Source organism: Polyodon spathula, chromosome 2 (genome assembly GCF_017654505.1).
Source record: "Polyodon spathula isolate WHYD16114869_AA chromosome 2, ASM1765450v1, whole genome shotgun sequence".
Classification (NCBI taxonomy): Eukaryota; Metazoa; Chordata; class Actinopteri; order Acipenseriformes; family Polyodontidae; genus Polyodon; species Polyodon spathula.
In genome coordinates, this window is record NC_054535.1 from 50,661,075 (window position 1) to 50,686,724 (window position 25,650).

General features: G+C 36.0%; 1 protein-coding gene across 2 annotated transcripts in view; it reads right to left on the reverse strand.

The window, feature by feature from the left end:
• Window positions 1–25,650, reverse strand: part of LOC121297907 (cyclin-G-associated kinase-like) — a 72,147-nt gene that overhangs the window by 19,481 nt on the left and 27,016 nt on the right. The window contains exons 7-16 of one of the 2 annotated variants that reach the window (XM_041224540.1): window positions 23,234–23,323; window positions 21,750–21,885; window positions 20,913–21,025; window positions 15,391–15,502; window positions 8,274–8,382; window positions 5,502–5,510; window positions 2,874–2,923; window positions 1,770–1,918; window positions 1,179–1,301; window positions 301–434 (exon numbers count right to left, since the gene is read on the reverse strand). In XM_041224540.1, coding sequence (XP_041080474.1) covers window positions 301–434; window positions 1,179–1,301; window positions 1,770–1,918; window positions 2,874–2,923; window positions 5,502–5,510; window positions 8,274–8,382; window positions 15,391–15,502; window positions 20,913–21,025; window positions 21,750–21,885; window positions 23,234–23,323 — 1,025 coding nt within the window. The remainder of the gene's footprint in view (window positions 1–300; window positions 435–1,178; window positions 1,302–1,769; window positions 1,919–2,873; window positions 2,924–5,501; window positions 5,511–8,273; window positions 8,383–15,390; window positions 15,503–20,912; window positions 21,026–21,749; window positions 21,886–23,233; window positions 23,324–25,650) is intronic. The other variant, XM_041224549.1, reaches the window with a different exon arrangement.

Here is a 25,650-nt window from a genome sequence, read left to right on the forward strand (position 1 = left end):
TTTTTTTTTTTTTATATATGTTCATATTCCAAATTGAAGCATAAAATGGAAAAAAAAAATGTCTGTGATAATCTAGCCAGTGAGAAAAAGAGGTAAGGACTTTAAAACCTTGCTTAGCACTCCTTTTAAATTGGATAGGCAATGTTTTATTTATTTATTATTATTTTATTTTTATTGTAGGTCGTTAGTCCAAATCCATGCTGTTCTTTATTCTTTTGCTCTGGTCACACTTTTTATTTTTAAAGATACACTGTTCTTTCAATGTTATTTTATTATATTGTAAAAGTATTGCTGGTTTACCTTTTGTGAGAAGGCCAGATGCCTGGGGGACAGCGCTTCATGCTGAACATGTAGACTGCAGCCTCTGCAGTGGTGAAGAGGCGGCAGAAACAGAGGAATGAACAGACAGCCACTGCAGAGGCAGCCCTGCCATCCTGGAAACAACACGGCAGAAAATTAATACCATGGCCGGTAAACACAAGTAGAGCTATCAGCAACATGAAAAAGTACATCACCATAACTTGCACATTATGCACATTTAGCAATGTATGTGTGATATACAGATATGGCCAGTTATGCTACTGTCGATAACTTGTGCTAATGAATGTCCTTAGCAAGTATCATCAAAATTTGATTTCTCACAGCAGGAGATTATAAACAAAATAAGTAGGTCAGTAACATGCATCTGTATAGAGGCATGGATGATCAGGCAGACAGACAACCATATATTTCCAGAATATTTATTTATTTCATTTATATAGCTCCTTTCATACTGACGTATCACAAGGCACTGTACATAAATACATAAAAATCCAATAAAAAACAAAATATACAAATAATAATAATAAACTTATGCTGAATAAAGTTAGTACCAAGTATCATGCCAATTGGAAAAGGTGTTCACCTGTGGCATACAGATGTACGAACACCTCCACTACATCCCCTTCACAGGGAATTTCATCCCCAGCAGAGAATAATAAACGCAGTCATAGGTCACGGTCAAACACTATAGCACACATGGTGATATAGTAATATCTGAAACATGAATATTCAAAAAACAATTTGATTTTGCCCAATTACGTTGGATGGTGTAGTTGGAAGGAACAAGCCTTGATGGGTGAGAAGAGTCTCTCTTATAAACAAAACATAACAACAATGGGAACAAAAACACTACTCACAAGGCAATGAACAATACAAATATTCTTCTGGTCTTGCTTGAGCCACAGGTGCATGTTCTTGCAAATGCTGTACAAGTTTTTTAGGTTGGGTGCCCGTCTTGCTTGCCAGCCACATTCCGAAACCTTGAAAAGAGAAATGGAAGTAATTAATTTCTGGTTAATTAAAACAAAAAACAATATTTTTTAAATAAAATACAAGCAAAAACAGACTAATACAATTTGCATGATCACAAGCGATTCTCCAGATATATTAGAACATAAAAAAAGTTTACTAAATGAGGAGTTGGCCATTTGTAGTTTATTGATCCCAGAAACTCATCAAGGAGCTTCTTGAAGGATCCCAGGGTGTCGGCTTCAACAACATTATTTCCAACGGTTTCTAAAACTTCTTAAATCTCTAATTTCTGCAGTCATTACGTTCATTGCTTAATTTGATGTGTATAGATTCACAACAAGCAGAGACTTCTACTAACACTGCCTCTAACATTTTTTTTATTTGTCTTAATTTCTTTGTATAAGTATAATGTGTCCCTCAGTGCAAGTTTTCTGCCCAGTAATTGAGCAGCAGCCAATATGCATTTGTTAACCTACCCTGTTGTGAAACCTTGAAGGCCTGTACGTTCGTTGAGACAGGTTGTAAACAGCATAATGGCCTGCATGGCGCGAGTCCAGGAACAGCCTCACATCCTCAATGTTGTTTTTAATTGCAGATTCCACCCCCTCTGCTGGAAATGGCATCACTACAACAGGACCAAACAGAAGCATCAGAACACATTGTTTTCTGTGCGTGCTTTCTTTTTTAAACTACCATTTAACAAATGTATGACAGTGCAAGTAGGTCAATTTTTTAAAGATAGGGGTTGCTGACTAAAGAAGAGTTACAAAGGCAGACAAAAGTATACCACATTGCATACAGTAACCTTCACACTATAACAGCATTTCAAACCCCAATTTCACCACCACCACTTACTGTTTTGTTCACATCTTGATTTCCAATAACTTATCGTAACAATGAAACAACATTATAGATTTCTATAGTAATATGTGTGCATTTTTTTATACATTAATTTGGAATATACACTTATTTCACAGTAACACTAATGAAGTAAAAGTTGCTGCTCCTTCCTGTTTTACTCCAAAGCTCTTGCTTCTTTCAGAGTGTTGAAAAATGTACATATGCTTGTTTTTAATACTATTAAAAGTATTAAAAATGCAGACTGGTGATAATACTGAAGATGTATTTAAAACCATTTTTTTGTTGTCTCCCCCCACCCCCACATCTATACTTAACTTACAGATTTGTCTATGAAACGTGTTAAATCTGGAAAGGAAACAGCAAATGCACCACCAACATGCAACAATGAATTCAAATGACTCTGTATTTTAACGGAATCCACATTGTCACAATGGTATCTTTGTTTGAGGTGAAAACTACACAAACAACTATTAGAATAATAATAGAAAGTGTATTATTCCAGACTCAAAAGATCCTACATAGAATTGTGCATAACCAAAAACCTAACTACAGATTAATAGTTAAAGGATCTTCTACTGTTAACATCATTATAATAGACTGATGAATTCTACCATTTCATTTTATTGACAAATGATTAGTGACAGAAAGCAGGAATGAGGCATGAGTGAATAATACACACCATAGAAGCATCATCAAATGTAAACAAAGCAAAAACATACCTGCTATTCTTGAAGTGATATATGATAGGTCCAAATCTCCCTTTGCATAGCTGAAAATACAAATCAGTTAAGCATGTATTCATTTGCATTATTTTTTTTTTATGTAAATTTTTTTCATTGTGAAGTTTGACTTTTTATTTATGGTTCTGAAGCCAATTAAAAGGCAAAACCTGAATTTATTCACTTTCCGTGCCCTAACTGCAAGGCATTTGTGTTTAATTTCCAACTAAAAGGAGAATAGTAGTAATAATCAAAAAAAAAAAAAAAAAACTCTGTAAATGAATTTGCTTGCTCAAAAACAATTATTGTTGCTGTTTTCATGCTGCTGGGCTTGAAATATTATTAACATGCATCCTCTGTCTAGGGCCCATGTTTCTGCTTCACTCCCCCTCGCATGACTGTTACTGCACTGATCGTGATGTTACATGAATTACGTCTACAGACAGCTGGTGTTACGAGTCAGTTGCACAGAAGCCAAGGAGTAACCAAGCTGACAATCCTATTAAAAGAAATCTAGGATCTCAGTCCTTGGCCTTAAATGACAGACCAGACTCTCTTGTGCCTTTAAGTTGTGTGAATTGTACTACAAATCAATGTATATTAATTTATAATAAGTAGTGGAGTCACTCCAAGAAAAAAAAACATACACAACCCCCCCCCCAAAAAAAACACAGGCAACATCTCAGAATGTGATCAAAAATCAGTGGAAGTCCATTAGTCCAGTGCAGTATAATCCCTAACATTAGTTATTTTGCATTGGTTTTCAGGGATATGGAGTTCTCTGATCCCATTTAAATCTAAAAATGATGAAAATGGCAGGTTATGTAAGTTATGTAATGTGCATAACTTGCTTAAACAGTCCCTGTGCCAACTGATTTCTCACATTTGCCACTATAACAAATCTGAACATCTAAACAGTGTTTCACTTTTAATAGTGTGTATTTATTGGACTTTAGGTACACCTGTTTTTTGGGCAGGTTATGAAGGCAAATTTCCCGTTTCAGTCTAATAATGTGCATGGGTTTATTGTACTGCAGTAGACCGACATGTCCTAGAGAGTTACTTTTTATGCAGCATCATCCTAACCCATGTTAAAATGTGCAACTACTTTATGGGACCTCTACTTAAGACAACTAATAAATGAACAGTACTTACATGGGTTTTAAATATCCCTTAAAATAATGCAGCTAGGAAAATGCAGGTCTCATGGATTTTAGTATAAACTGACTTATTGAAAAACCTTGATAATTGTCACATTCTGAGTGGTGATGGTTCTAAATTATGTGTAATGTTAAGGACAAATAAGGTTAGTTCAATCGCCAATGCCTAGCTTTTTTATTATACAAATAAATACAAACAATACTTTTTAAAATGTTGATTTCTTGTGTAAATTCTAATCTTTTGACAACAGATTTCCCTCCAGATTTTCCCTCCAGCTGTACATCTTAAAACAGAAGATTAATGTTTTACATGCCTTTCAGTTAGATAAAGCAACTTCGCCTTAGCTGGAATCTCACAGCACTGCACTGCAGTTTTAAAAAACAACTCTGTCAGCTTTCTAAACATGCTCTGAAGATACATGCAGTTAAACATTAAAATCAGCATGTAAGGTTGTTAAGTAAACAGTCTAGAAACTTACCATGCTACGCTGTCTGGTTGCATTTTCTCTTATAAAAGTAGGGCAGGATGCTAAAATTCTACTAATGACGCTAGGCAACTACTATAAAATAATTCACTCCAGCTTCCACACGGCACAAGGGCAACTACTTTTTCTTCCCTTGGTACTGATCACTCTGGAATGGATATTATGACACCTGGCAATGTATCTCTACAGACTGTAGATGAACCCAGGTAGAGGGCAAGAATAGGTCACTATCTGGCAAGCCTTCATAACTGATTAAAAATGGTTTATAAAAAGGTGTTGGACAAAAAAAAAAAAAAAGAAGAAAATCCCTGTAATATGCAGGACACCTTTGTGTACAGAGGTTGTTCCTCACCCGTGATGCCTCAGTAATCTTTAGAATATGTTCATTGTTGACATTCTTTAAAAACAGGCAAATTTTTCCGTAATATGATTCTGTCTACGCCACCACGGACTGCCAGGATGGAAGAATATGTAACCATTACTTAATGAATACCACCTCTAGTTAGTTCAAAGAAGCTGGGGATAGAAAGTATTGGATAAAGAGCCTGCAACAATGTAATTTATCCTCTACACATCTTGCCTATTGTGAGAAAGAATGACATGGGGATTCAGCTTTTGTACAGAATACATTTCAGGAATTCAATTTGCATCACAGATTTTAGTGAAGGACATTTACAATACAGTACAGGAGGTTATTTTTGGTCCAACCTCTGTATATGCTATTTCTATTTTCTTTTGATATACTATGTAAACTACTAATATTGAGCTTAAATATTTGGCCTGGTTTCACATCTGACCCTTATATAAACACACACAGCAAGCCATTTTAGTATCTGTTGCATACCTGTTCTGGTTCTACATTTTACAATGTTTAAAACATCTAAAACACAAACACAGAACAAGCAGCTGTGGTTATTAACATACCCAAGCTTGTTAACTTTGACAAGACACACTGACACACAAACAGCGCAGTGAATATTTACCTGGGGTTGCTATCAGAGGTGTGTATGAAACCACAAGAGGTGGCATAAGAGAGAAAGGAGGGGGGGTAACAAAAAAACATGGAAACAATCACAAAAACGGCATAAGGAAAAGCAACAAATGATTCAGAAGCGCAGCATCGCCTTTTTAACATCACCTTTCGAAAAGTAAAGATTAGCTTTATTTCCACTACTTCAATTCATTTAAGATACAAAACATTAATTGAAGCCCCCATATAGTGGATATAATTAATCTTTGAAAATTAAGGCCCTGTCCACACTACATAATCGATCTCGAGAGCTGTACTCAAAAACGTGTTCATTAACCCAGCTCAAAGCATCCATACTAAAGTACCATTTGATGTTTAGTCGAGCTTAATGCCTACAAACACTATTAAAAGTCTGGTTACAGGTCCTAGCAGCGCAATGGGCTTGGATGTAATATGACATTATCCCACCATGCACTATATTATATGTTTACAACCCAGCAAATCTGGAACCCGTGCACACAGATGAGATAACGCTTCTTAGCAATGTTATGGCTTTGTTTCTTAAAAACTCAAGGTACATTTTATCATAATGTGTGCATTGTCCTTGACCAATTTCATCGCTCCAGATATCAATGTGCCTTTATTTCGGCATCTGTTCACATTGCTCCGTGATCCCCCATTTTACAACAAGCCTCAGAAATTGTATACAGTACAACAGTATCGACAGTCGTTCTCAACTCTTTCAGGTGCTTGTTCTGAGTACTGTATTTGTAATGTCCACCCGCCAAAACATATCAGAAAGCATTTTGAGATATTGGAGGATACACACACAATCTCTCTGGGTATTGCAGCACATACTTCTGACAAACTGCACTATCTGATGCAATCTAATTTAGAACCAGACTTGAGACTACCCCGAGGTGGTCTCAAGTCCGGTTCTCGCGTACATTATTAAATGCTGCGTAATGTGGACACTAACTGTATTTAGCACTTTCAAGCAATGTAGACAGGGCCTAAAACTGACAGACTGCCTCCATAACATTACCAGATACAGCAGCACTTAGAAAGGTAGGTGTTAATTTTTAGCAATTCTTACTACACCCTGCTAGGCTAAGCCAGCCCTGGATTTTATTACAGTATTTTACAGCCTGAGGGAATCCACCTGGATTTTATGAACCACCTAGTTTTTAGGAGTTCTTGTTGCATAACCACAGATGTGCTGTAAAATCTGCAGTAAAATGCTGTAATAAAATCGATCTGTGGTGCATCCTGGTGGGTTTTAGGTAGATCAAATAAACCTCTAAAGTGTGATTTAAACTACAAAATATCTACAAACTCAAGATACAACTCACAACAGAGACTTGTCATAACTAAATAAAACAACAACTATCCAAGACAAGTTTCGATTCAAGTACAAGGCTACTGTTTCTTCTTCTCTTTTTTTTTTTTTTTTTTAATAATAACAAATTCATGACTTCCAGTCATTTCTTGTATAGTTTGTTTTACTATAGTAGCTTTCTTCTAAAATCAAGCGGTTTGCTAGATGTGCAGCAATATGTGTTTTGGTTCTACAGCACTAGCCAGCACAGCACAGATTTTGAGGAAGTTTCTTTGAAAGGGCCTGTAACAATACAGTCAACACATTCAACACTATTCAAAAGCCTTTTGCTGCTTTATATATTTGTAAACTAAAGAAAAATGAAACTGTCCACTAGTGCTGAGCAGACCACTGAGCAGCCACTCTGGTAGTAAAATCAGTTTTTTTTTTTTTTAAAACCATAACCTACAACCTACAAAGTAGTGCCAAAAGGATTCAGACTGTTTTAAGTTTTAATAGCAATTTTTTTAAACAGTATATACAATGTTAGACTGTTTATAAAAAAAAAAAAACAGCTGTTCACTGCCAAGCTGTGACCTTCTGAACTGACGGGTCCTGGAAGCCCTAGAAAAGACTTGATATCCCTCATTTCAGATTTAAGTAATTTTGCTTACTGTTACCATCAATGTATTTTTTAATTTTGGAAAATTAAACATGTGGTGGATAAACTCAATAACACAGAAACATTTCACTTTTCAAAAAATTGTAATTGGTTAAAATGAAGCAGCAACTATAGTTTTTCAAATTAGGGCTTACTACCTTTTTCCTTTCTGTAGTATTATCCTTTTTTTATTATCCATTACTAGAACACTCATGAAACTAATAACTTGACAGATGATTTCACTGAGAATTAGCAAAATGTGTCCTTGTACTTCTTAATATTGATTAAGAGTTGCCATGCGTAAATTGTATTTTACTCTTTACTTCATTATTATTCTTCAATAGTTTTTTACACAACTGAAACTAATTCTTATACCTAAAACCCTGGATACTGAAACATTAAACAGTAAACAGTCTGAATCATTTTTCAATGCCACTGTAGATATCCACCAAACCTTTTTAATAAGAATTAGATTATACAAGGAAAAGAAGAGCAATTAATGCCAATATAATAAAAATGTTCTGTATTATTTTCAAATCTCTGCAGTTCTGCACTTAATGAATATGAAGAATTATGCTAAAAACAGGAGACTGCACTTCATAGCAAATGCATTTTTCATATGCAGTATATGGGGGAAAAAAAATCAAATTTAAAATGTTTAACAAAAAAAAGTTGTTTTTTTTGTTGTTTTTTTTTTTTTAAATGAAGACCACAATTGTGCAAGCGTTTTTTTCAATAATAAACGCCCCTTGTGTTGCAGCATGCTTTATTATATTATGTGTTATTATTTATATTCCCAGACTTACTTGGCCACTGACTGAATGACTTTGGAGGAGGTATCCTTGATGTTGGTCAGAAGCCTCTCTGTGCCTCCTTTAAGGATGTCAAAGAGACCGCTGTCGGTCGCAGCAATCCCTGAAAGTAACAGAGACACCTGAACAGTTAATAAGTTTTATTATGTATAATGAAAACATTAGAAAATTAAAAAAATAAGTCAAAAGTTTCATTCACAAGGAACAAGGGTTTTGACAGGTGCTAGGCGGACAGAACATATCGCCCGGGTCTTTACACGTTTGCATTGGCTTCCTGTTATTCTCATTTTGCCTTCAAGATTCTGTTGCTGATATCCAAGCCTTTGCATGGTCAGGGTCCTAGTTACATTATGGACCTTCACAGTCCTTACATCCCTGGAAAACAGCTTAAATTGTCAAACTCTGGACTTCTAAAGCCTTTGGTTCCAAGATGTGTTAGTCTTGGTGGGCGTAGTTTTAGCCGTTTTGCCCCTTCTCTCTGGGACTCTCTGCCCAGCTGCAGTCGAGACTCCACATCAGTGTTGGAATTTTAAATCCACTGTTAGACACATTTGTTCTCGACAGATTTTTTACAGTGATCCTGTGGGGGGCTTCTTAAAACTTTTAATGTTTTTGTAATTATTGTTTTATGATCTTAGGAACTGATTTTTAATGTAATGTTTTGAATGTATTTTTAATTGACTGTTTATTGTTCATTTTATTTTATTATTATTGTTATTACTATGTTCCTGATTTTGGTTTTTCATATTGTGCAGTACCCTGAGACACCTTGGTGTGAAGGGTACTACATGAAATTAAAGTTACTAGTATTATTATTATTATTAGTCTATGCTTGATCAGGTTTTAGTATCGGCTATTTGTGCAATGGTAGTGTCCATTTTTTAAAAATGTATTAATCAATACAGGATGGAAAATCCTTGAAACAAGCTTAAAGGATGCCGTTACATGCCCCACATTGACGAAGATTTTCATCAAAAACGGGCATTTTTGCAGACAAGTTGGCACGGGTTACACATTTCTTGTGCACGTATGTTTTATTTATTATCAACCATGTAGGAAATGCCTCTGCAAGATTTTGTCCACTGAAGCCAGAATGACCCATGTACTTTAATCTTAAATCTGAGCTGGACAGTGTCTTTGCAGTAGAGTCCTGCATCGGGTCGGTTTGCGGTTCAGGTGCGGGTAAAAAAAAAAAAATGTTAATTTTTGGGTCTGAATTTGAATCACCAAAAATGTTTTCTATCCTTTCAGCGTACTCGTCTGTAACCCTTTCCCAATTACATATTAAAAGGTAAGTGTACCAGTATTTCCTGTACTAAAGCAGGAGGCGATTAGGGAGGAGACAAAGCAGTGTTCTCGCTTGTTTGATACGTCGCAAGATCCTTTCATCGCTTCTGCTTAGTGGTATTAAATGTTTGTGAACGAGGTGAAACAGATAGCGCAGGGTTTATATATAGTGGATAATAGTTTGAGAAGTAAATAAAAAGTGTGGAATTCTTTTGGAATCACTGCAAATGAAAATAATGAACATGTGACTGGATTCGCTGTTTGTAAAACCTGTCATTATGTTTTTGTGAATGACAGCCACAAAACTAGTACATCTGTGCACACAGGTGTAGCTCCCTTTCAACTGGTGGCATGAAAGGAAGAGACAGATATTTTATAGAAAAGTAAGTAGAGATAGTTAATATGTTACAATGTTAAAATATATCCAGACCACTAGAGAAAGCTACCACACTGTATAGCCTATTGTGTAAACTTAATCTGTAGAGAATGGTAGAGATATCTGTGTGTGAATGTGAGAGCGTGAGTGAGTCAGTTGACGCAGGCAATAGGTAAAGGACAAACACTTGTGGGTTTGGGTCAGGTTGCAGGTCTTATTAAAGCAGGGCAGGTCGGGTTGCGGGTAAGACGACGGTGTTGCAGCGGGTTGCAGGTTCGGGTCAAGTCCTGTAGTAGCGGGTCCGGGTCGGAAGTGGGTCATAAAAATCGGACCCGCACAGGACTTTGCAGTTCCTGGATCAAATCCCACATCAACTTTTCAAAACCAAGTCTCATTTCAAATATTTGAAATTGTTTTGAAATCATGAAGTCCTGTAATACATCTCTTTTCCATTCTACATTCCAATGCTACAACTACACACTTCTGTTTTCTAAATCTGCATTTGCAGTTGGATCTGAAAGAGCACACAGAGAATACTTTATAGATGAAACAGAATAGAAAGGATATATATGTACAGCTATGGCCAAAGGTTTTCCATTACTATATATAAATGAACTAATTTTGATTCATAAAGTCAAATGAAACCTGCTGAATAACATTACGTTAACTTACTGAATTACACACCATTTTGTTTTAGTTTCCCCACATAAGAAAAACTGAAAAAAATTGGACATTTCAAAATCTAACATGGAATACTGTACCACTATTATGGCTTCCAGTAGACTTTTGCAATATACTTTTGTAGTTTCTTTGATTACATAATGTTAAAATAATAAAATTATGTTCATATAGTTTATTTTATTTAAAATGTCTCAATCCTAATATTCTAGGCGATACAAAACATTTGGCCATAGCTCTAATACATAATACATTTAGAAAACAAAATCTCTCAAATATAATACAAATGTGACACATGAGTGGGATCATTCATAACAACTCCCTGTCTCACAGGCTGTACAATACAGTATTGTGAGAGCTGGTCTGTGAAACCATTGTTTTATTTTCAGCTTGACCAAAATACATGATTAACAGAGAAGAAGTGTTGGATGCCGGCTTTTCCAACAATATTATCAGTACTATGTCACAGTTGCTTTAGAACAGAAACATTACAATAAAGCTTAAGTGTTTTGATTATTTTTTTTAGAGGGTCCCAAATTACCGACTACTCCCAACGTCTTTGCAAAACCTAGAAAAATTACATTAAAAAACAAAACAGTAAATAGAAAGGATAAAAAATGTAGTGTAAAAATCAACCAAACAGCTTCTATAGTATATTTTGTTTAACAGAGCCCCTCAAACTAATCTTAGCCCCCTCCCCTAGATGAAAGTCTTGCAAGTTGCCAGGTCATAGAGAAGGTAATTCCTACTTAATGATTGGCTTTGGCTTCTATAACAATGAGAGAATCTGGTTTTGGGAACACCACATTTGTCAAGTCTGGTATTTCATTGTAAATACAGTATTTCTATTAAAAAAAGAAAAAAAAAAACATGGTATGCTACATAAACAAAATGGACACCTCCACTACATTTGGGATAATCATGCTCTTAATCCTGTACTATACAGTATATAGGTCTTCACAAATGATCTTTCAAGAAAATGAGAACTACATGCAAAAAATGTACTCAAAGCACAGGGCGTGGGTGGATGCTAAGAGCCAGTGTCCCTTCTTCAAATTGAGGAGTGAGGAAAGTGAGAAGTTTAAAAAAAAAAAAAAAAAAGTGGCGGAACGAATCTGGCGTTAAGATTCAGATTACACCTGAAATTAGAATATATACCAAATAAGTAATCCTTTAAGTGCTGGTTTTATTATTTATTTATTTATTTATTTTTTTTTTTTTAAACAAGTCAGGAATAGGGTCTGTGAAACTTGATGCAATATATATATATAGCTATAATATATATATATATATATATATATATATATATATATATATATATATATAGTTTATAGTTTCAAATCTATTTTTTCTTACCTGTGCACAGGAATACTGTTCTTGTTCCTTTGGATCTCAAATGCAACTTGTTTACATCAGGAAGTCACTTCCTTTTAATTTTTAAAAGGTCAAAAGAACTATGTATACTTTCAATTGTTCTTGTTAATTTCTACTTTTGTGGCACCTTCCTTTCCCCCGTTTTTTGAGCTTTAAAACTACTACGACTACTACAACAGAAGCCACACAAAATACTTTCAGTGCGGGCACACAAAAAACAAGAGCTCTTGAACTTCAGTTTAAATGCTTTGTATTTGAAAGAACATCCACTAGTTTACATTTTCTGCTTCATTTTATGTACCATGGAAAAACAATGTAAAAAAAAACAGTGCTAATAAAAACAAACACTAATGCTTATGTCATGTTTAATTTAAATAAAAAAAAAAAAAAAAAAAATAAAGCTAAAGCTTAAAAAATTACCAGATACATGTTGTTTAAAAAAAAAAAAAAAAAAAAAAAAAAAACATTCTGTTATTAAAGTTTAAAATGACCTCTTGATTTTTCACTATCTTCTAAGAGAATGAAATGTCTGGCAACTTCTTGCTCTTCAAAAGATGCTTGTTTAAACATGGGATGTATTTTATAATTTACTGAATCATTATGTTTGTCTCAACAAATATATAGTCACTATGAAAATGCAGACGACAGGCTGTAGGTACTGCAACGAGTATTTATTATGTCTACTTGTTTTCTGCAGAGAATATGGCTTTCCAACACCTTGTATCCTCTTGATCCATAATCAGAGGTTGACATAACTGGTACTCTTGCAGATTAAAAAATAAAATAAAATAAAATAAATGCAGGCTGTGTTACTGTTGTGTAAGACGCAAGTGTACCGTCAGTACATTTAACAGGAAAGTATTGACAATAAATGCAGAGATGATGCTCACAGTTTGAAGATGAGCTATAGATGCCTAATTTGTGGATTATTCCAGGAGAGTGGGGGGTCTACAGGCTTTGTCGCTCGCTCGCTGCACAAGTGAAACATAAAAGAAATACACAGGCACCTCCAAAATTATTGGCACCCATGATAAAGATAAGCAAAAAAGGCCGTATAAAATAAGCACCACAGGTAATGACCTATATTGTAATTTTCCAACATGTGGAATATATTGTACTGTACTAACGCTTCAAGGGAATCAACCAAAATTACTCATTTCTCAAACTATAAATTTATTTCCAAAATAATTAAGCGTCACAATTATCGGCACACTTGTTTTCAGTACTTTATGTACACTCCCCTTGCAAGGATAATGGCACTGAGCCTTTTTCTGTAATTTCTTATGATAATGGAGAACACATTGGAAGGGATCTTAGACAATTCCTCCATAGAGAATCTTTCCAGATCCTTGATATCCTTCGGTCTGCACTTATGGACTGCCCTCTTCAATTCAAACCACAGGTTTTCAATGGGATTCAAGTCCAAAGACCCCAAGATGCAACCAAGTTCTGTAATTTTCCAACTGTGGCCCTTGGATTCTTCTTTGTCTCCTGAACCATCTTCCTCACTGTGCGTGGGAGCAAGATGCACTTGTGTCCTCTACCAGGCAGATTTACCACTGTTCCACTGGTTTTGAACTTCTTAATTATTGCCCTAATAGAGGTAAGCGGTATATTTAGGTTTTTAGCTATTTTTTTGTACCCATTGCCTGATTTATGAAGGTCAGCAACCATTTGTCTCTCTTCATTTGTGAGTTCTTTGCCTTTCCCCATGGTGATGGGTGACAAACGGATTTTACATGTGTGTTAACTCATTTTTATACCCCAGTAAAACAGGAAGCCATGGAAAGCCACAATACAGTTCCTTAAGACTGAGATGTACTTAAAAAAGTAGAACGTTAATGCAGATTTAATTTTGTTTTATTTTATTTGTAAGAAACTTTAGGGGTGCCAATAATTGACACCTATCTTTGAGAAAAAAATATATATATATGTTAGTTGTTAAAAATAAATGTTTTCTCTGATATTCTTGAGCATAAAATATAGCTCATTACCTGTGTTGTTTATTTTATACAGCCTTTTTTGCTTATCTTTATCAAGGGTGACAATAATTTTGGAAGTGCTTGTATATGTACCTTAATTTTTCGCCAGCACCTTCCTTCCGTTCCATTATTTTTCGCCATTTTCTGCAATGTGAACTGCACCATAACTGTTTAATTCACAGCACTTGTTTGTGGGCCAATGAAATAGCAACTTGCCAAGACAGTCATCTGCAAGCACCAATGGGGTACGTAATGTAAAAACAACCGCCTTAAATAAAATGGTGCCTTATTCCTCTTTCTTTTTTTTTTTTTTAAATGTAAATCTCACCAACTGTCCCAAATGTGTTAAAAGCTTAATACAATGAAAGATTAAAAAAAAAAAAAAAAAATCTGGAACATTTGTCGTCATCCCGTCCCCCCTATTGATCACATACAGTATTAAAATCTCTTCTAAGACTATGTATGCTAATACAATGCTGACTCCAGACACACACATTTGGGTGTCTTCACATTTGCAGAAATATCTTCATAAGCCGTCACACAACAAAGAGTCACTAATCTTCGACAACAGATTCACTAGTAACCAGATGGCCTAACACGCTTCTGAAAAGGAAATCCTCTTACGTACTCTGACAGATTTTACTCGCTTCAACAAACACATTTCAGGTGGCGAGGCTTGGCGGGTGTTAAAAGCACAGTATGTTTTCTCTAACTTACGTAGATGTACACTGTAAAGTTTATTATAAGTTTTACACTCCAAATCAGCAGGATCACACATCAGGCTTCATTACAGAATCTGTGCACAACTTACAGTAAAACTGGTTCAAAGTAATGCCATTTGAACCTTGGTGAAACAGACTCCACAGGAGTAAATATAAGGAAATATTAGCTATAAGTTGTCACGGATAAATGGGGCTGCATGGAAGATCTTTAAACATTATTGTTTAACCACGAAGGTGGATTTTCTGAGAGGAATCAAATATTTATATTTATAAGGGTTTCAAATAATTATTTCTTGCTGGTTTTATACTACAACAACTGTTTGACTGAAAGGTATTTGCCTTTGCACTTCAAAATAGGAACCAGAGACATGGTAGAATCAGATGTGATAACAGCTGCTTTTTTCTTGTCTTTCTGCAACTGAGAATTAACAGAATGGCTGATGTTTACAGAATGCAATGAGATAGCGCTAGTTGTTTAATAAAACCACAACATAACTATACAACACAGATATATTACTGGATAACTTCTGCTTTATTTTTATTTATACCTATCATCTATAATTCCACATATAACCACACCTAAAGCATGCTTCCTTCATGGATGATGTCCTAATGATTCAGTATGGTGACAGTCTCCTTTGCCAACAGTTATGATAAGTGAAACCAACTTACACATGATCATGTATTCTTACCTGTATTCTGCATGTTGTTAAGCTGAGCTTCTGGCTTGGACACTTGAGGAGGTGAACTTATGGATGTCCTGGCGGCCGCACTATTCCCATAGCTACCGTTCTGTTCCAGGAGCTGCAATGATTCATAGCCTTCATTATTAGGCTTCCAGAAATAGGTGCTTAGCAGACTCATGAGAAACTGATCCAGGCTACAAACAAACACCAGAAGAATGCTCTTTTGGACTCCAGAATTCTGTACTTTAACCAAATCCAAGAGAGATTTCTCAACCGGCTGATGAGATTTCTGTTTTACTGCTAAGCAGCAGAAGCAGATCTTTAATCTGGTTTAGACCCACCCTTCCTCAGGCCTCAAGTTTGCCTTGCCTTCTTTCTCACAAATCTCATTAGCCCACTCATGAAGACTGGACTAGTGCAGATCATCCCCTAATTCAGCTCACAGACAGTAGAACAAATACTAACCTGGTATTTTGAAACTTGCTGTTAAAGTAAATGCCAAGAACACGTGTGGGCTATCTTATTTGCATTGCATGTCACAAACATAATGCTGGCAGCTATGAAAGGACTTCACTTTTTATTTCATTTATTTTTTGGCAAGAATGCCACATTTGCATTTGGTGGGGTGTAAATCACTTTGTTAAAAGGCATTTTTTTGCTACTACAAGAGGGAAAGAGATCAGACCAGTACAATAAAAAAAATATATCTTTTGGTACAAATAAGTGGGCTATTGTGGGAAAATCTCTCTTTACAGATCTTTATCGTTTTTGTTATAAAAATGGAATTGGGCAATATTTACTTAACTGTAACTGTATATATTCTATGCTACCATGGCAACAGACCCCTAAACTGGAAAAAATCAATCCTGGTATTCGTTACATTCATACGTATGTACATTAAGCAATATGGCACAACAGGGTTTGTGTTGTGGGATATCGCAACCCCATGGGTGCGCTGTGAGGCACGAGGAGAAGCCAATAAATATGTAGAGAATAACTGATAATATTAATACTAACTTAAACTTAAACTGCCAAAGATCATTTTCAAACATTGAGGCCTGGTACACAAACAAACTGCATTCGCTGCGGTTGTTTGTTGTACACACATGTCGTTCATTACTGAAGTGAGTGTACTCCCTGTTTAAACTAACAACTGAACTATCATTTACCGAGACCTTTCCTGGAGTACCAAAACACACAGCTCAGATGTTTGGTATCGGTGGAAAAACGAGCTGCGGTCGCACTGTGGCGTTTGGGGACACGAATTGTCCCACATTGTTTTATTTAAGTTACAAAAACCAAAAAAAATAAAAAATAATAATAATCCTATACATTTATATTTCTTACGACAGAACATTATCCTGTACTTTGATTAAATAAAATACAAAGTATATTATATATATGCACAATTTACTATTTTTAGGAATCATTACTTGTGCAGAAATCCACAGAGCACCTACTGCAGTTGTTTTATTAAGAACATAAGAAAGTTTACAAACGAGGAGGAGGCCATCCAGTCCATCTTGCTTGTTTGGTTGTTAGTAACTTATTGATCCCAGAATCTCATCAAGCAGCTTCTTGAAGGATCCCAGGGTGTCAGCTTCAACAACATTATTGGGGAGTTGGTTCCAGACCCTCACAATTCTCTGTGTAAAGAAGTGCCTCAAATGTTCTGTTCTGAATGCCCCTTTATCTAATGTCCATTTGTGATCAGTAGTCCTTGCTTCTTGTTTCAGGTCGAAAAAGTCCCTTGGGTCGACACTGTCAATACCTTTTACAATTTTGAATGCTTGAATCAGATTGCCGCATAGTCTTCTTTGTTCAAGACTGAACAGATTCAATTCTTTTAGCCTGTCTGCATATGACATGCCTTTTAAACTCCGAATAATTCTGGCCACTCTTCTTTGAACTCTTTCTAGAGCAACAACATCCTTTTTGTAGCGAGGTGACCAGAACTGAACACAATACTCTAGATGAGGTCTTAATAATGCATTGTAAAGTTTTAACATTACTTCCCTTGATTTAAATTCAACACTTTCCACTATATATCCGAGCATCTTTTGGCCTTTTTTTTAGAGCTTCACCACATTGTCTAGATGAAGACATTTCTGAGTCAACATAAAAGCCTAGGTCTTTTTCATAGATTCATTCTTCGATTTCATTATCTCCCATATAACATTTATAATGCACATTTGTATTGCCTGCATGCAGTAACTTACAATTTTCTCTATTAAATGCCATTTGCCATGTGTCTGCCCAGTTCAGAATGCTGTTTAGATCATTTTGAATGACCTTTGCTGCAGCAACGGTGTTTGCCACTCCTATTTTTGTGTCCTTTGCAAATTTAACAAGTTCACTTACTATACCAGAATCTAAGTCATTAATGTAGATTAGGAAGAGCAGAGGACCTAATACTGATCCCTCTGGTACTCCACTGGTTACCTCACTCCATTTTAAGGTTTCTCCTCTAATCAATACTGTATGTTTTCTACATGTTAACCACTCCCCAAGGGGTTGACCTGGGTGATAGTCGCAAGTAAACAATACGCGTATGAATGCCCTAGAAGCAGCTTGTTACTGACGCTTCGATCCAAGATTCTCTGGATTGAACCATCAGCCCAAATGTTGATTAGACCAAATGTTTCTTCATCCTTGCTGCAATCTGGCTCATGCTGCGACTCAAGCAACAAAAACATGGCTAAACAGAATAAACAGAAACGTTCCTTGCAGAAGAGAAACTTTCACACAGGTGTGTCTGTTTGTTATTGCATCGGCTCACGAACGGCTGTCAAGCATTTAGTCTCATTCAACCTAGTCAAAGCGTGTCAACCCACATCCTGAGGTGGGTCACTGGGAACCGGGTTAATGACCCAGGTACGTAGTTTCACACTACGCGGGACTGTGACCCTGGTAGGAGTGCCAGTGTGAAAGGGGCTTTAGTTAAATCCCATGGGCTCAAGTGAATACCATGTTTCATGTTTATCAAGTACAGCTTGAGGTATGCGGCGCTGATGGCAGTAGAGGGCTGTAGCATTTGGTGGATTTTTTTTTTTTTTTTTTTTTTTTTTAATTGATGCAACGACGGAGCGAATTCATAAAGAATCACCGACAGTCAAAATCAGCTACCATTTCATCACACATGGTAAAAGAAAAGTTTGTTCTGAAAGACAGAAAGAACCGGCATGAGGTAACTAGAGTAATGATGTCTGTTTTCCTGTGATAAGTCTGTTGTTCCGAACCGTCCGTCTTCATAAACTTGAAATGAATAGCAAGGCGATCCTTGCCACTGTATAATACTTCAAAATCAGGCTCCTACTTGTATCATTACCTTTTTCAGTGTACAGAAGAAAAACACTTACTGACATAAACCTCACAATGGGCCAGTTTCCATGCAGACGTGAAGTGGCGATGCACATGCACTTTTGGGAAAATTACTCGTGTGAAATCAGGTTTGTGGCTGAAAAAATGGGAGGGATAGGGTAAATCTCATTTACTTGTGTAAATAATGGAAAACGACAGCCATTTTCACATGGAAACCCACATTTCACGTGAAAATGTAAATGGCTTGTTTGTCCTTATGTGACACAGCTCTTTTATTGTTGTTTTTTTGCTGTGTGTCCGTCCTGTCATGCTGTATATCTCAAGTGGGTTTACAGTTCTGTATAAAACCACTTACAAATATACCATGAGCTGTGGTGTACACTTCTTACAGTATTAAAGCAGCTGTTTGAGAATACCCTTGCTGTAAAAACTGCGCTAAAAGTAAACAGAAAGAGCAAGTGAGCTGCTTACATGTTTGTAAATGAATTAATTCCTGTGCTTTTTTTTATCACAGCTAAGTCCGAAGACAGCGCGTGTCTGTCCTCCATGTTAATATAGTTGGTGAACATGAGCAAGCCTGATCGCCTAAAACAGGGCAACAAACATACATACCAACAAGTTGTTGATGCCCTCTCAGAACTGACCAAATAAAACTACAAATGAATGTATTGATTGTGTTTTATTTGTTCATTAATATTTAACACAACAGTAAATCCAACACAACTTAAAAGAAAGGAGAGAATCTCTAGACAGCACGAGCCTCCTCAGATCGCTGCTGTCCAATTGAAAATGGCAGCTGAGGTAAACCTTCCCCCTGTCTGTCTCGCAGGCAGCCACTGATTCCTGAACACCTCATTTTGTTGTTGACAAGAGTTTGTGCAGGATACAGCAGGCAGTGGTAATTTTGGGAACAAACTCATGCTGCACTTCAGTCCGTTTCATCAGTATCTGCTGCCTCCCTTTCAAGTGCCCACTACCCGTATTTGCCAAAGCGTGGTGTTGAATGCTTCCGGACAGCTGACAGCTACTGAGGAAGGGTAAAGTTTCTAAGCCAGTGTAGTATACGCACCATCACCTGATCCCCTATATGCTGTATTGCCTGAATGAAAGGGAAATATATATATATATATATATATATATATATATATATATATATATATATATATATATATATATATATATATATATAAATAAAACGTCAGGCCAGTTTTCAGCTATGGTGACCTGCAATGCCTGTTGGTCAGTTTCATTTTATACGTTCGAGTTCATTTTTAATTACTCATAAGAAAAAAATTTGAAACAGTATTCTTTTTAATGACATTTGAAAAACAGGTGACGACTGTAAAGAAATTGCAGCTTAGAAAAATTGCAGCTTAGATTCTCTCCTGTACCAGTTCTCTGTGTGCACATGGAAACAACATTTTCATGAGCCATCTGCAAAAACAGCACAAGAACTTTACGCACAGATAATTACATATAATTCATTTGCATGATGTCGGTGAAAAGCCGTGTCTTCTTGAGTAAAATAAAATGGAGCGAATGGAAACCCAAAAAAGCATTTTGCACGAGACATTTATTGAGCAAATGCCTGAAGCTAAAAAAAAAAAAAACAACAACAACATGCATGGAAACTCCAATGTCATATTTTGCATTCAGTGGGAGAAACAAGAGAATTTCACCAGCTACTTGAAAAAGACCTGTACATACGCTTTTGAATTTCATCTTGTCAGTAAAAAAAAAAAAAAAAGGGGACGACTGAGAACCAATTTCTCTCCGAAGCATACCAGTATAACCTGCGCAGACATAACTATGAATGCAGCACTAAAGCAGCGCGTCGCAGTTTACACAAACAAAACTAGAAGGTAAGAAAGGTAAGAAGGTAAGAAACATAGAATATACCATGGCTACGACAATCAAGCATTATGATTCAAAATAAATCACTGTGTAGTAATATATTCAACCCATATATTATTCTCTCTCTATCACCTTTTTCGATGCTTCTTTGCACTGATACATTCTTCAATATTTTTGGGGTGCACCCTTTAACTGGCCAACAGTAAAATGTTTGAAATAAAAACAATGCATAAGGTGTCAAAATAATGCATTTTGTAGTGTACAATATAGAGTAGTGTACGGGAGGTCACGAGGATATGCAACTAGTGCAGCTCAGCAAAAAACAAAACAATGTTAAATAGAGAGAGTTCTACCTCTGTGATAGCGGACTTGGGGTTCAAGTTGCGGGCAGCTGAGATCTCTTCTAGTTGATTTACGATTTCTGTGATTGACAGTCTCTCCTCAGGATTAACCTTTAACATGGAACCTGAAACACACGCATTACATTAAATTGGCCATTACTGTGATTAAAAGGTTGACCCACAAGCGGCCCTTTAACAATAGATGACGGTCGAGACCCTAACCATTATAGCAATTAAACCAAATGATGCAAATTATTTTAAAAAATGAGAAAAGTTTTGTTATTTTTATTTCATTTGATATGCATTTGTTGTGGTTTTGTACTGAATCCAGTCTGACACAGTTTTTTTTTTAAGAGATAAAAATACAATATTATGCCTTTAAATATTTTCCTTTCCAGTGCAAGTGTTTTATTCTTGCTGTTCTCCTAGATTTGTTGGGTAAATATTAGTTGCTAGGTGACACATCCTGTATTTTTGACTGAAATTAGAAGCTGATCTGTTGTTCGTTAGTTTGCAGTACCAGCAATTGAGCTCACCAGGTGCCTGAGGAGAATCTGCAACAGCGACACAGCCAATGAAAAGCTTCCTTTGGAATCCCCAATGAAGAATTTGCACAGACAAGACACAAACTTGTGGCCCAGACTGTATGCCTCAATCTGTACACCACACAGCCATGCCTTTTTAACTAGGTGAACCACTCTGTATTTTTATCAACTTACTTAAAAGGGTTGGGAATATATTACACACTGCAAAATGTGCAGGAAGTTACATTTTAAAACCATTTTTTATTTCAAATGGAACAGATATAGTCTTGGTTAATAAAATAAGACTATTTAAATTTATACTTACGTATAAGATCATGAAAGACTGTGTATCTGGTGTCATTCTGTGGAATTGAATACTTTCCATTCACTATTTGTAGTTTAGCTCCTTCTTCAAATGGATGCTGCTTGAAGCATAGCAGGTATAAAATACAGCCCAGGGCCTGCAAACCAAGTAAACAAGATTCAGAACATATATGTTTCATTCCTATTTTTTGAAAAGGTACAAATTATATGGTTATTTGAGAGACCTTAAATTATATTAGTTGTTTAGATCAAGTGACAATTTGTCTGAATAAGAGTTAAAGTCTAGAGTAAATGCAAAAGATGTTTCTTTTGGTGGGAAAAGAATGGCTTTCTTGTACATTGAGGTACAAATCTAAAAAGAAAAAAACAATATTAAGTTGATATTAACATTTTGTCCAGTACTTTCCTCAGGGTAATTAAGAATACAGGACATTACCTTTGTTAAACGTTACACTATTTATTTCTTATAACGTACTTAAAAGTTTATAATTGACTAAAATGATGGATGTACTTTACACTCAGATGAGCATACATTTGTTTCTTGGTAAATTGAACTTTAAAATGTATTTGTATACGAACAGAGAGGAACTGAGAACAAAAGAAAAAATAATTACTGTACTAGTAATTCATCTTTTCTAGTGGCTTAATTTAACAAACTTTACTATAAGAACTACTTAAAAAGAGTAGTACCTGTCATTTTTCTTTTCAGTGTTAACATCCTGACAACTTTTTACACTTTAGACTGTTTCAAGCCCTTTTCAAAATGGCTGCTCTAGTGCACTGAGGTTTTAGATCTATCCTCAAGTCTAAATCACTGGAGGAAGAGTGATTAGTGCTCTGGCTTTTCTGTTCTGTACAACATCATAGATCGTTATTGCTGTGTTACCTGTTTGACAATGTGGGCAATAATCCTTACACTACCAGTGCACTAGAGTGGACATTTTGAAAAGAGCTTTGAAACAGGCTTTAAAGTTAGAAGTATAAAAAGTTGTCAGGATGTTAACAATAAAAAGAAAATGTACAGGTACGTTATTTAACTAGTTTTAGCAACACGCGCGGACCCTGGTACTTACTCTTTAAAAAGGGACCATGTAAATGCCTTTGGGTCATATTTTCAAAAAGTTAACTGCAGTCTAATTAATTTCTAGTTTTCACGAGGTAAAATGCCTGTTATTTACATAAAACTAGAATCAAACAACTAAGTATCATAATCTCTTAGCCACTCTAAAGTTGTTTGTTTCTAGTTTTATAACACTAAAATTCATTTTTATCCTTTACTTGGGGAATCATCAGAATGGTCACTATAAACAGGTACTCTTTTTATAAAAGTTTGTACATGCTATATCATGAAGTCGGGATACAGGGTTGAAGTAAAGCATTATTCAGATTGAGCAGGGCCTTTTCTGCTTTTACTGTTCTTCAGTCAGACACTTCGTAAAGTCTTTATTCTGCAGCCACCTCAGGCTTCCACAATTGTCAACTTACCCAGATATCTTGCATTTCATTAATAGGATAGCTAGAGTATAGATCTATCATTTCCGGTGTCCTGTATGCTGGCGTAGTGTTTCTGGTGATCTGCAAAATAAGAAGGGAAGACAAGAATGTAAGCTTCTTTCCACTGTTGCAATACATTGATTTATTTTTTTAAATGGACAGTGCTCTGTTTTCAAAATTAAAATCATTGGTGCTAGTGTATATTTTTTATTTCATACTTAAGAAAAGAGTTATGGTAAAATAAGTCTTGTACACTAGGTATTAAGTACATATTTTATTGAAGCAATACAACTACTGTAGGTACCCACCCCCAGTGCTTTGGCATAAATATACTCTGCTCCAAAAAAAGTGTTGTACCAGAATGAGGCCACCTGACAAACCATCGTAGGTTTAGAACTAACTTTGAATTCTGGCTAGTGAACAAACATTTTAGCACAGCCCTATTAATCTCTATGTACGTTTAAATAATAATTTTTTATATATTATATATATATATATATATATATATATATATATATATATATATATATATATATATATATATATATATATATATATATCACACACACAGTGGCTTGTGAAAGTATTGACCCCCCCTTGGCATTTTTCCTATTTTGTTGCCTTACAACCTGGAATTAAAATTGATTTTTATTTGGATTTCATGTAATGGACATACACAAAATAGTCCAAATTGGTGAAGTGAAATGAAAAAAATAACTTGTTTCAAAAAATTCTAAAAAATAAATAACGGAAAAGTGGTGCGTGCATATGTATTCACCCCCTTTGCTATTAAGCCTCTAAATAAGATCTGGTGCAACCAATTACCTTCAGAAGTCACATAATTAGTTAAATAAAGTCCACCTGTGTGCAATCTAAGTGTCACATGATCTGTCACATGATCTCAGTATATATACACCTGTTCTGAAAGGCCCCAGAGTCTGCAACACCACTAAGCAAGGGGCACCACCAAGCAAGCGGCACCATGAAGACCAAGAAGCTCTCCAAACAGGTCAGGGACAAAGTTTTGGAGAAGTACAGATCAGGGTTGGGTTATAAAAAAATATCCGAAACTTTGAACATCCCACGGAGCACCATTAAAGCCATTATTAAAAAATGGAAAGAATATGGCACCACAACAAACCTGGCAAGAGAGGGCCGCCCACCAAAACTCACGGACCAGGCAAGGAGGGCATTAATCAGAGAGGCAACAAGAGACCAAAGATAACCCTGAAGGAGCTGCAAAGCTCCACAGCGGAGATTGGAGTATCTGTCCATAGGACCACTTTAAGCCATACACTCCACAGAGCTGGGCTTTATGGAAGAGTGGCCAGAAAAAAGCCATTGCTTAAAGAAAAAAATAAGCAAACACGTTTGGTGTTCGTCAAAAGGCATGTGGGAGACTCCCCAAACATATGGAAGAAGGTACTCTGGTCAGATGAGACTAAAATTGAGCTTTTTGGCCATCAAGGAAAACGCTATGTCTGGCGCAAACCCAACACCTCTCATCACCCCGAGAACACCATCCCCACAGTGAATCATGGTGGTGGCAGCATCATGCTGTGGGGATGTTTTTCATCGGCAGGGACTGGGAAACTGGTCAGAATTGAAGGAATGATGGATGGCGCTAAATACAGGGAAATTCTTGAGGGAAACCTGTTTCAGTCTTCCAGAGATTTGAGACTGGGACGGAGGTTCACCTTCCAGCAGGACAATGACCCTAAGCATACTGCTAAAGCAACACTCGAGTGGTTTAAGGGGAAACATTTAAATGTCTTGGAATGGCCTAGTCAAAGCCCAGACCTCAATCCAATTGAGAATCTGTGGTATGACTTAAAGATTGCTGTACACCAGCGCAACCCATCCACTTGAAGGAGCTGGAGCAGTTTTGCCTTGAAGAATGGGCAAAAATCCCAGTGGCTAGATGTGCCAAGCTTATAGATACATACCCCAAGAGACTTGCAGCTGTAATTGCTGCAAAAGGTGGCTCTACAAAGTGTTGACTTTGGGGGGGTGAATACTTATGCACGCTCAAGTTTTCTGTTTTTTTTTTGTCTTATTTCTTGTTTGTTTCACAATAAAAAATATTTTGCATCTTCAAAGTGGTAGGCATGTTGTGTAAATCAAATGATACAAACCCCCAAAAAATCAATTTTAATTCCAGGTTGTAAGGCAACAAAATAGGAAAAATGCCAAGGGGGGTGAATACTTTCGCAAGTCACTGTATGTATGTATGTGTGTATGTGTGTAATATATATATATATATATATATATATATATATATATATATATATATATATATATATATATATATATATATATATATATATATATATAGATATAGATATAGATAGATAAATATACACACACTACTGTGCAAAAGTTTTAGGCAGGTGTGAAAAAATGCTGTA